This window comes from Pinus tabuliformis, chromosome Q, assembly GCF_031772625.1.
Source record: "Pinus tabuliformis cultivar Carrire ecotype Pingquan chromosome Q, CPIR1, whole genome shotgun sequence".
In the NCBI taxonomy this organism is placed as follows: Eukaryota; Viridiplantae; Streptophyta; class Pinopsida; order Pinales; family Pinaceae; genus Pinus; species Pinus tabuliformis.
In genome coordinates this window covers 666,988,941-667,001,984 of record NC_142296.1, presented here as the reverse complement: position 1 = coordinate 667,001,984, position 13,044 = coordinate 666,988,941, and the positions used below count along the sequence as shown (strand labels likewise).

The 13,044-nt window shown below is 32.4% G+C and overlaps 1 protein-coding gene across 1 annotated transcript; it reads left to right on the top strand.

Moving 5' to 3' along the window:
* Nucleotides 1–3,567: 3,567 nt before the first annotated feature.
* On the top strand, nucleotides 3,568–8,968 carry LOC149221312 (inactive ubiquitin-specific protease 5-like). The gene is made up of 5 exons (XM_089382954.1): nucleotides 3,568–3,701; nucleotides 4,162–4,365; nucleotides 7,828–7,972; nucleotides 8,445–8,504; nucleotides 8,604–8,968. Exons 2-5 carry the CDS (start codon nucleotides 4,211–4,213, stop codon nucleotides 8,748–8,750), a joined length of 507 nt encoding a protein of 168 aa, XP_089239080.1. The 5' UTR covers nucleotides 3,568–3,701; nucleotides 4,162–4,210; the 3' UTR covers nucleotides 8,751–8,968.
* The last annotated feature ends 4,076 nt before the right edge of the window (nucleotides 8,969–13,044 follow it).

Below are 13,044 nucleotides of genomic sequence, written 5' to 3'. Positions count from 1 at the left end.
GTGTCAAAGGTAGCAATACAATTGTAGCAGCAACGTAGTAGTTGGTGGACAGAATGTTAGACATCAGCAGTGCAGAGGACGATGCTTTAGAGTTAGAGCAGTATGTAGCAGCAGTATATTGCTAGAGCACATTCCTCGGTAAGAGGGAGTGTTGATTTGGGGTAGCATCAGATGTGCTCAAATTTTGCAGGGAGGTTTGGGCACATGCATTCCAAAGAACCCTGAAATCGTTTTGGGAAATTCCACCCAGAGATGATTATATTAAAATAATTAATATTTTTAATGGGGTTCCTAAGTCTAAACTTAGGAAAATTAAAATATTAATGTGTATTAATCTAATTGAGGATGAATCTTCTAGATAAAGACAAAGATCAAGTCAAAACGATCTAAGCTTTTGATTAGGAGTTAATCTAGGCCATTGGTTATCCAACAGGAAGATATATGAAGGGGCTTGAGGGTCATTTGGGAAACACACCAGGCATACTCAGTTGCTCGGGTAAAATTGATTTTCTCATTGGTCGAAGTTTGGCAAGAGAAAATCGATTCAGAGGGAGGGTTGCAGGTAGAGGAGAGACAAAGAGTGTCCAACATCAGTCAGAGAGACAGGGATGAAGACGGAGAGCAGTAAAAGGACAATGTTGGGCAGATTGACGCCGGGAGAGGCAACACTGGCCTGGGTGATGCAGGCATTGCGCAGGCTAGTCCAATGGCCAAAGAAAGTGACGTTGGGCAAGCCCGAGAGATGCAGAGGGTGGAGGAACTTCTCTCTTGGGTCAGATACTTGTTCAGGAACGTCTGTAAGTTTTTCTTAGAAAGCCTTGTTCTATACTACTGGGTGTAATTTGTATATGAAGATTTTTGCTGAAGAATAATAAAACCCTCATCTGTTGCATCGGTTTTCCCGCATTGGGTTTTTCTAGGGACAACTGTTCAAAAATAATTGTGTCATTGTGATTATATTTGTGCCAACATTTTACTTACATTGTAAATTTTTCTTAGAAAGCCTTGTTCTATACTGCTGGGTGTAATTTGTACATGAAGATTTTTGCTGAAGAATAATAAAACCCTCATCACCGGTTTTACCGCATTGGGTTTTTCCAGGGATAATTGTCCAAAAATAATTGTCATTGTAATTGTATTTGCGCCAATGTTTTACTTACTTTTACCTTCTACAATGCTTTAATTGTGAAGGCTGCAGTAGAATATATTTCGATATTTGCCATAAGAATATAGTAGATAACTTATTTATGAGGTAATACGTAGAAGAAATAATATTAATCATTGTAGCAGGATTTCTATTTTAGAAATTTTCACAATTCAACTTCATGGAAGCAATATAAATAGAAGCAACTCAACCTCATTTGGAGTAGAGTCTCTCAAGTTCGATCTGCAGTAGCTGGAAGTAGTAAAAAGGTACAAAATTCAAGAAAGAAAGAGGAAAACTTAGTGAAGGAGAAGGAAGTCTTTGTCAAACAATAAAAGTCGAAATATTTGTCTCTACTACCACACGCGCGAAGTTACAGTATTGACGCTGTGCAAAAATTTTGAAGTAGATGTGTCAAAATTCTGAAGTAGTATTGACGCTGTGCAAAAATTTTGAAGTAGATGTGTCAAAATTCTGAAGTAGCTGTGCTGAAATTCTGAAGTAGCTGGGCTGAAATTATGAAGTAGCTGGACCAAGCTGACTTGGTGGAGTGAGAAGAATCTTTTGTTAGGTCTAAGGTCTTTGTCTATCTCATTTGATTAGTGGAAGAGTTTGGTTGGGTCTTCCCCTAGAGGGGGTTTTAGCCCTGGTTGAGTGCCTACATCCAGTGTCGTTGATCTTCATGTTATGATTTGATGATTGCTTGATGAAACAAAGATAAAAGAAGAACGTAAAGAGAAGATAATAAGTCTATACGAATATCACAAGTAATTATCTATATAAGAGAATCTTTTTGCCTTTTTTATTTTCTAACAGGGTCCTACCCTTCTTATCTGCCCAACCATTAGACATGATTGTGCATCCAATGACTTCCCATGACTGCTTCAACTCTTACAATGCTCTTACAATGTAGAGCTGATGTACTTTTTGCTTGAAGAATTGCCCCCCACAACTCATCATATGTAGTGCTTTTATACCTTGGGCCAACAATAGCAATGGAATCACATATCAACGGCCAAAATGGATTTTTTTTTTGTGACGCTGAGAATTAAGTCACTTCAGAAAAGACACCTCTCCATAACCTTGTCTGCTTCTTGTTTCTCACTTGTTTTAATCATTTATTTGAAAGAAGGTTGTGCTCTAACCCTGGTTCGTGGAACAAAAAAAGATGAGGACCTCTTGACAGGTGTAGTTGTGGATCCCCACCCACTACCCTCAGTGGTAGATACCCCTGAAGCTCTAGTTGCTTGTTTGGCCTTATTTGTAGTTTTCTTTTCTTTCTTTATTTCGTTTGCCTTAATTGCATCATGTGCAACTAATTTTTTACAAATCCAAACTTTTTTGCTAGAGATTTTAGCTAGGTGGAATTTCAACTCGAAAACCCCTATTGTCATGTACTGACCACATAATTTGCAATGTAATTTTTCCCAGCTTTCACCTATAGTTTCCACTTACTATTAAAATGGGTTCGAAGCCTTTGGCATATTTGCAATGGAAGTGGACAACTTCAAAATTCAACCTAAGACACAACAAACACAAGAAAATGACATTAAAGCCCCACTAGAAAAAAATAACAGCCTCCTGATTTAATAAATCAATTATCAAATATTTAGAAAATTATATTAAATCATTAGCAACTAAAAATGACAATAGGAGGGTGGAAAACAATTTGATTCAAGCTTGGCTGTCCCATCTCTAAAAAAACATTAAAAACCCTTGCATTGTTGTATGGGCATGAAAATCATAACAAAATGTTTAAAAATAGAGACAAATGTAGGTAATCAAAGAGGTGTGCAAGCAAACAAAAATATATTAAAAAAAAAGATTATGATAGTGGGGTTTAGATACATACCTGTCAATGGAAACTTCACTACAGTTTTGGCAAATGAAGCTCACCCCTTTCAAAAATTCTTGATGGTGGATTGGTTACGACTACTTAGATTCCTCCACAATCAACAAACCCTTCTCCTCCCTTCTCCAACAGCTTAGAAAGAAAATGAGAGAAAAAGGATGAATCTGGCAAGAAAATGAGAGAAAAAAAGATGAATCTGGCTCTTTAACCTTCACGCTGGCCTGGTGGTCTTTTTCCATCTGGCAGCGATAAATTGGAAGAAATGTGATTTTTTTAAATCATAAAAAATCATTAAGGGGTGATTTATCGATTGCTGGAAAAATTGGCGATTTATCGTTGATTTTTAACCATGATCTGCATTACCAACTCCGCTCTAATGACTGTCTCATTAATTAAGGTGGCGGGTAATTGGGGTGGTGCATGGCCACATCCCTTGGGTCTCATGTGCCATGGGGACAGTGGCCATGTGCCACCCCCACATGTCTCTCCGCTGACACCCCATCCGAGAGGCAAATTGTTGTTAAAATGAATTCATGCTGGCATTTTCTTCCGAGTCTGCTTATCTATTTTCTCCTGGTTTTGTCATTATTTTCCCAGGCACATTGTTTTTCCCATATGTATTAGTGAGCAGATCTCCATGGTGTTGAAAAAAAAAAACCTTCAGTAATAAGGCTGACATCATGTTCTTAAATTCTTCCACTGAAGGTTGTTTGTAAGGGTTCATTAATGCTTTCATTTCATTTCCAAGGGTTTTTGTTCCAAATATACAAATTTACAATACTGATTTGTTAGAAGTAGAAGCTTTTAACTCAGTACTTTATTCATCTTTATTGTCCACTGCCTGATGGCATTCTGGAACTTATAAGTTTGACTTCAGGGTTTTAATTCTTACACTAAAGATTGTTGGTAAAGTTTTATTCATCCTTTCATTTCATTTCCAAGGGTTGGTGTTCAGAATATACAAATTCGCGATATTGATTTGTTAAAAGTAGAATTTTTCGACTTATTGTTTTATTCATCTATAATTTTTTTTACTGTGAGATGGAGGTCTGGACCTTATTACATATCACTACATACATTTTGTTGTTTCTACATTTTATGATTTATTCTGCATAGTTTCTAATTCGTCTCTCGTCACTTTATTTTGTTACTTGTATATCTGCAGATGGTACGAAGAATGGCTTTCATATGTGGGTCATGGTGCAAAAAGTTTCATGTTTGGATCGAAGCCTGGAAGTATTGATAATTCAGATTTAGTGCGAGAAAGGTGCAACAACTGTGACACAGGGCCTGAGCTTCACAGTGGATTGAAGGGGGGTACTGATTTTGTGTTATTTCCTGAAGATGCGTGGACACAGCTTTATAAGTGGTGAGCTTACTATGGTTTAATAATTTATTGGTGGAACATTGATACAACTGTGGGGCTATAGATGTACATATACCTAACTTTTGTAGTTCTTTGGGGTGAGTCTGCATCTGTTTCTAATCTATGCCAGGCAATCTTGGAATTCTTGGTTTTTTGTCTTCCATATTCTGTCACTTTATTCTTAGATGGGATTTAAAATTTTGCTCGCGCTTCTTATCTGTAACATTTTTCCAGCAATATCCTGAACAGGGGTCTGGCAGGATGGTGTTTCCTACTGTAGCCCCCATGTTTCTGGGATATTGCCCATCCTGGACATGTTTCCTGGCAGGAAATGGGAACGACTGCTGTATTCCTTGCAACAGATCTTGAGACCAACCAAAAATTGAGACACAACTCATCACAAGGTTTGTCTCTGAAACTTCGTAGTTCTTTGGGGTGAGTCCGCATTTGCTTTTATTCCATGCCAGGCAATCTTGTAATTCTTGGCTTTTATCTTCCGTCTTCTGTCACTCTCTTCCTAGATGGGAGTTTTTGAAACTTTACTTTGTGCTTCTTATATGCAACCTTTCCCAGCAATACCCTGAACGGGGATGGTGTTCCCTACTGTAGCCCGTGTTTATGGGATGTTGCCCATCCTGTGAATATTTCCTGACAGGAAATGCCACCAAGTTCTGTATTCCCTGCAAGGGATCTTGACCAACAAAAAAGTTGAGACAACTATCTCTAGGTTTGTCTTGGAAACTTTGGATAGACTATTTCTCTAGAAAATGGGGGGATCCCTAAGACAGACCCAAGAAACGGAATTTGGAAACTCTGTCATATTAGCCTTTTCCTGCATCTTGGCTCATCATTTTCAGTCTGGATGATTTCAGTTTGCAGGCAAAATTACCTGTCTGAGTAGCTCAAATAGAGTGTATTTTGGCTCAGAGGATGTCCTTGAAATCAGGTTGTTTAGAATTATCTGAACAGGTGGATGAGTGAATGCTCATGAATGAAATCAGACATCAGTTAGCTGTCCTGGTATGCAGTTCACGTATGGTTGAGAAGTTTAATTCTTGTATTGTTCAGATCATAAGATAGTGGATCCGGGGAAATCTTCAATAAACCTTAATCCAGGTAATTGAAAATACAACAGAAATGAACCAGCATTTAAATGATGAACACAAGAGTGATTGCTGCAATACCCAAGCACACGAGAAAGAGAAGCATTCTAGAAAAAGTTTGCTCCTGGGGCTTTATTGAAATTGTGAATAATAGAGTGAATGAATTACAAATGAAGAGTGCTTTATCTATACACCTCATTTAGGGTTAGGCCTCAAATGTGGAAAAATACAATAGAGTTGGTTTATTCACATGTAGGCTCAGTAAAGCCACCAATATATCGAATAAGGGTAACATGTGGCCTCAAGTAAAGATTAACCATAATGTCAACAACACCAAAATACATTGATAACATTGACAGGGCTTGTGGGGAAGGGGAAGGTTATCCGTTTCCCTAAGTAGGGGAAGGACCATACCCAAGTAGTTCTGAGATTATCACCTTGGTGGCTCCTTTGAGTAGGTCATCCTCTATCTTATGAGTACTGCCCCTAAAGAGAAAAATATGATAGGAACTGGATGACATAACCAGTCTGATTTCAATAATCTATTTACTTTTCCTTTTGATAGAGAGAGAAGGAGAATAACCAATCAACGGGTTTTGATATGCTCTTTTTGTGAATGAATCTCTTTCCTTGTCTTCTGATTTCGATAGGTAAATAAACTGAATAGAACTAAGCTTGCAGAGAAAACTTTCTTGATCTTCATTGAGATTGATTGTGCTACAAATAATCTTGAGGAAGGGCCAACTGAAATAAGGGCCTGTAGTGGGAGGTAACTTCGACTGTGGTGTTGAAGCACTTGCAAGAAAGTCAGAAACATCAGTGAGAGTAGCAACAACCAATTTAGTAGAAATGGGAACAATGATCATCGTCATCAAACACTTGTGCATTCAAGTGGAAGTGAAATGAGCATCACAAGATGGAGAAGCATCACTAGGCTGTACATTAGGGGTGGTAGTGGGATTGATTGTGCTACTAATAATCTTGAGGAAGGGCCAACCGAAATAAGGGCCTGTAGTGGGGGGTGACTTTGTCCGTGGTGTGGAAGCACCTGCAAGAAAGTCAGCAAAATCTGTGAAAGTAGCAACAACTAATTTAGTAGAAATGGGAACAATGATCATCGTCATCGAACACTTGTGCATTCAAGTGGAAGTGAAATTAGCATCACAAGATGGAGAAGCATCACTAGGCTGTACATTAGGGATGGTAGTCACCTCATTTGATAATAGAGGACTAGAAGACACATCCATGATCTGGGAGAGAGGAAGTACAAGAGGGAGAACTAGTTGAACGCATGTCACATACTGTCTTGCAATGGTAAATGAATTACTCTGAAGAGTACATATAGGCAAACCAACATTCGTTGAAGACGGGGAAATGTCCATGACTAGTTGGAAATCATCAAGCAACCCAACAAGAGGAGACATGATCCATAGATACATGTAGAGAACTATCTGGAATCATCACTGGCAAAAAAGTGATGGAAGTGATCACGGCGAATCTTAAGGAAAAGATTCATCAAAGATAACATCATGATGTTTATTCGCTTGGTGATAGGTGGGGTCATAGAGACAATACCCTTGAAAAGTTTCACTGTAGAGTCCTGTGAGGAGTATTATGGATAGGTGATACCTTGGCACTTGATCCATTGGTAAGTGTAGAAGCTTTTTGCCTATGTGACTACTATAAGGAATCATACCTTTGACTGCATGTTTAGGGGAACAGGTTGACCTATCCCCCAAAAGATAGCTTCATGTTTTGAGAATGAAGCACACAATGGGCTATTTCCATGAATGCTTATTTTTTACTCTCAACGACTCCATTTGCCTTATGAGTATAGGGAAATTTTTTCTGCCATGAGAACAGAGAAACTATTGAAAGGAATTACTAGTATACTTGTCTCCCGCATTAGTTCAAAGACACTCGTCTATTTACATTGAGCTTCAACAATAGTTTTAAGTTCTTGAAATTTGGAACACCTTATTCTTGGATTTAATGACATAATTATGTAGAAATTGAGAGTAACCATTAAAAAAAGTGAGAAAGTGCTTGGCTTCCCCAAGGGAAGAAGTGGTGATGAGCCCCAAAATATGACCATGAACTAATTCAAGGGGCTTGGAGGCACGCCTTGAGTTGTTTCTGTTTTTCCCCGTAACATGCAACTTGTGTTCAATCTATTCTTGTCACTTTTAATTCTTCTGTTTGTAAATTGTGAATTTGAATAGTTTCTATGATGTTGTAGTGTGAAAGATTGGTTGGCTTTTGTGGTATTACACATTACTATGTAAAGTGTCCTTTTCTATTCGGTAAATTAATTGTAAAATGTGTTCCTTCTTATGAATATCCTTTACTTCATTTGTCACAGGTATGGTGGTGGACCAATATTACCAAGAAAAATGGCTTTTTCAGCTAATTGCGAAGATAAAGTAGCAGTAGATGTCTACCCAGTTTGGCTGCTTTTGGTAGTAGCACCAGAAGAGAAAGAGGTCCCTCTTAGAATGAGCAAAACGGTTTGTCCTGTTCCTGTTTCCTGGCATTCAAATCTATAATAAAAGATTAGTTTAAATTTCTTTTCCATTAGGCAGACTTAATGAATTGTAGGACAATAAACAAAATCTATAAAAACATCTTAGTGTAAAATTGTAAATAGTAATACCTCTTCTCTGAGGCCACTTATAATCAAGTTTAGGCAATAAAGGATCTCTAATGATAAGAGAGCTGTCTCTAGGATATACATACTTTATGAATCTGCCCAGGCAAGAGAGCTCTGCATGGCTACCTCAGATTTATTTTTACTTCTTTTCCAGAATGTGAATTTTAGTAGATATCATGATAATGGTGCGCTTTACTTTCCTCTAAGGGTTTAATAGCTCAGAAGGAAATAGATATGGAAGAGATTCTTCTTATCTAACATAATATTAGAGTCTGTTTTTCTTATCAAATAATAGAAATGCGTCTTTTCTAATACAATGTATTTTTCAGGGTACTTTAGGTGAACTTTATAGGAGGGCATGTGAGCTACTCAAACTCAGATCTGAACAAGTAATTCCCTAGTTTCAAGAAAAGTAATTTTGTGTTTCAGAATATGTATTGGATTATTTATTAACAATACATATGTTTATGTTCTTTTACTTAAAACAGATTTTCATTTGGAATTATAAGGGGAGGACACGACGTAATCTTTTGGTATACCGTGAAGATCAAACTCTTGAGGAAGCTAAAATAGAGATGGGTCAAGAAGTAAGTCGTGGTTCTACTTGCTTGTATAGTTACATGCAAACCTTTTGAATATGGAATGAATTGTTGTAATGTTGCTTGGTGGCTGGCGTGAGTAGTAGACCACAAAACTTATGAAGAGAATTTTATTTCAAATTTACTAAGCAAGCACACCCAATCTGAAAACTGTAGGTAGTAGCATAAGATTGCTGAGATGATTTACAGGTGAAAATAATCTTTTTGGTAAACCATAATGAATTATATGACACAAAAGGCAATTGTTTTGGGCTTGAAACTTCGGTTCTTTGGTAAGCACCCTCCTTTTGTTTAACGTTTTTAACAAATGCTTATGTTTCATTAATCCACTGGTGAAAATGCATTATAGATTCTTACATTTCCAATCAAAATAGAGAAGCACATTTCAGTTCTCAATATCGCCAAGAAGGGTGAGCTTGTCTTCTTTGGCTTAACATCATTTTCAAAAAATCCCTATCCTATCTGCAAACTGAATTGCTAAGTCAGATTTAAAATCAGCAACTTCTCTCAGGCAAAGCGGTATAGTGTAGTCTGGCAATGTCTTCTCCATAAGAATCATGATGTACGTGCCAATTTTGTGGTATCCCATGTCTTTTCCTTCCGGTGTAATCATACATTTGTGAACAGTATATGATATTCTGCCACATAATCCAGTCCAAAAAAGAGCTGGCTACCTTGCTTATGTTTCATTAATGCACTGCCGAAAATACATTATAGATTCTTACATTGCCAATCAAATTAGAGGCAAGCACATTTCCATTCTCAATATGGCCAAGAAGGGTGAGCTTGTCTTCTTTGGCTTAACATCATTTTCAAAAAATCGCTATCCTATCTGCAAACTGAATTGCTAAGTCAGATTTAAAATCATCAACTTCTTTCAGGCAGCGGTATAGTGTGTCTTCTCCATAAGACTCATGATGTATGTGCCAATTTTATGGTATCCTATGTCTCATCCTTTCGGTGTAATCATCTATTTGTGAACAGTATATGATATTCTGCCACATAATCCAGTCCAAAAGAGAGCTGGCTACCTTGCAGTCCCACCGAAGATGTTTGTCTTGTTGTAGAACATGCACTTGCCATCTGTAACACTTGCATGATGAAGCTTGTCTGTTTGTATAAAAAATAATGTAAACAATAATAATCATAATTAATGATTAATTAACTAAAGACATGTCATAAGGACATGTCTCATGTCTCTTTGTGAAGGGGCACTTGTTTAGGGTATATAAGCAGGCCCTCACCCTTATTTGTAATCTTCTCATTAATTCTATATACATAAGTAATATTACTTGTCCTATTAATATAAGCAGACCTTCACTCTCATTTGTAATCTTCTGATCAATTTTTTATACATTATTTAATATACATTACTTGTCTTACTATGGATGTTTACATCTTCCTTTTGAACAATAATAATCATAATTAATGATTAACTAACTAATAGTTAGTTTTTAAGAGACATGTTCTAAGGACATGTCTCTTTGTGAAGGGGCACTTATTTAGGGTATATAAGCAGGCCTTCACCCTCATTTGTAATCTTTTCATCAATTCTATACACATTATTTAATATATATTACTTGTCCTATTAATATAAGCATACCCTCCCCCTCATTTGTAATCTTCTCATCAATTCTATATACATTATTTAATATACATTACTTGTTCTACTATGGATGTTTGCATCTTCCTTTTGAAGATTATTCCACTGCATATACGAACGTTGTTCGTTACATTTGTATTAGAATATTCCTTTGAGTATACGAACTTCGTTTGTTGCATTGGTATCAGATCATTCATTTACATTGGTATCAGAGCATTGATCTGAGTATATGAATTTTGATCGTTGCATTGGTATCAGAACATTCCTTTACATTGGTATCGGAGCATTCTTTCGAGTATATACATTGGTATCAGATGAATATATACATTGGTATCAGAGCATTTCTTTGAGTATAACATTTAAAAAACGATATCTAAAAACATTTAAAATAATAACAAAAAGAGCATTTTAAAAAATACGTATCTAAAAAATAATTAGGAATTATAAAAAAAATAAAGAAAAAAATCAAAAGTAAAAAATAATTTAAAAGAACATTAGGAATGAACATTTAAAAAAATAACAAAAAAAAACATTAGGAATTAAAAAAAAATGATATTTAAATTTTTTTTTAAAAAAATAACAAAAAGAGTATTTTAAAAAATATTTAAAAAATAAAAAAGAGTATTTTAAAAAATATATATTTAAAAAAACATTAGGAAATTTAAAAAAAATAAAAAAATAACAAAAAGGGTATTTCAAATAATATATATTTAAAAGAAATTAGGAAATAGAAAATAATAATAATAATAATAATAATAATAAGAAGAAGAAGAAGAAGAAGAATTAGGAAACATAAAAAAATTATAATATATATATACAAAAAACCATTTAAAAAGATAACAACAATAGGAAAAAAAATCAAAGATAAAAAATGATATCTAATAAACATTTAAAAAAATAACAAAAATGCATATTTGAAAAAACATTAGGAATTAAAAAAAAATGATATTTAAAAAGCATTTAAAAAATAACAAAAAGAGTATTTCAAAAAATATATATTTAAAAGAAATTAGGAAATAGAAAAAAGAAATAATAATAATAATAAAAAAAAAAAGAGTATTTCAAAAAATTAAGAAACATAAAAAAAATTAAAATATATATATATATATAAACCATTTAAAAAGATAAAAAAAATGCATATTTAAAAAACAATAGGAAAAAAAATCAGAGATAAAAAATATATCTAATAAACATTTAAAAAAATAACAAAAATACATATTTGAAAAAACATAAGATAAAAAATGATATCTAATAAACATTTAAAAAAATAACAAAAATGCATATAAACATTTAAAAAAATAACAAAAATACATATTTGAAAAAACATAAGATAAAAAATGATATCTAATAAACATTAAAAAAATAACAAAAATGCATATTTGAAAAAACATTAGGAATTAAAAAAAAATGATATTTAAAAAGCATTTAAAAAATAACAAAAAGAGTATTTCAAAAAATATATATTTAAAAGAAATTAGGAAATAGAAAAAAGAAATAATAATAATAATAATAATAATAATAATAATAAAGAGTATTTCAAAAAATTAAGAAACATAAAAAAATTAATATATATATATATATATATATATAAAATATATATATATATATATATAGATATAGATATAAACCATTTAAAAAGATAAAAAAAATGCATATTTAAAAAACAATAGGAAAAAAAATCAAAGATAAAAAATATATCTAATAAACATTTAAAAAAATAACAAAAATACATATTTGAAAAAACATAAGATAAAAAATGATATCTAATAAACATTAAAAAAATAACAAAAGTGCATATTTGAAAAAACATTAGGAATTAAAAAAAAATGATATTTAAAAAGCATTTAAAAAATAACAAAAAGAGTATTTCAAAAAATATATATTTAAAAGAAATTAGGAAATAGAAAAAAGAAATAATAATAATAATAATAATAATAATAAAGAGTATTTCAAAAAATTAATATATATATAAATATTATATATATATATATATATATATATATATATATATATATATATAAACCATTTAAAAAGATAAAAAAAAATGCATATTTAAAAAACAATAGGAAAAAAAATCAAAGATAAAAAATATATCTAATAAACATTTAAAAAAATAACAAAAATACATATTTGAAAAAAAATTAGGAAATAGAAATTACCTGCATATGAATTCTAAACACAGAAAACACAATTCTTAAACATTTAAACATTTAAAAAAATAACAAAAATACATATTTGAAAAAAAATTAGGAAATAGAAATTACCTGCACAAATTCTTAAACACAGAAAATATACAATGCGAGTTTCAAAAAATATATATTTAAAAAAAATTAGGAAACATAAAAAATTATAAAAAATATATCTATAAAAAATACAAAAAAAACATTAAAAATATATATATATTTAAAAAGACAAATGAGTATATATTTAAAAATAATTAGGAAACATAAAAAAATTATAAAAAATATATCTATAAAAAAATACAAAAAAAACATTAAAAAATATATATTTAAAAATACAAAAGAGTATTTCAAAAAATTAGGAAACATAAAAAAATTATTATATATTTATATATATATACACACAAAAAAATTTAAAAAGATAACAAAAATACATATTTTAAAAAAATAAAATGAAAAAAAATCAAAGATAAATAATGATATCTAATAAACATTTAAAAAAATAACAAAAATATATATTTAAAAAAACATTGAATAGAAATTACCT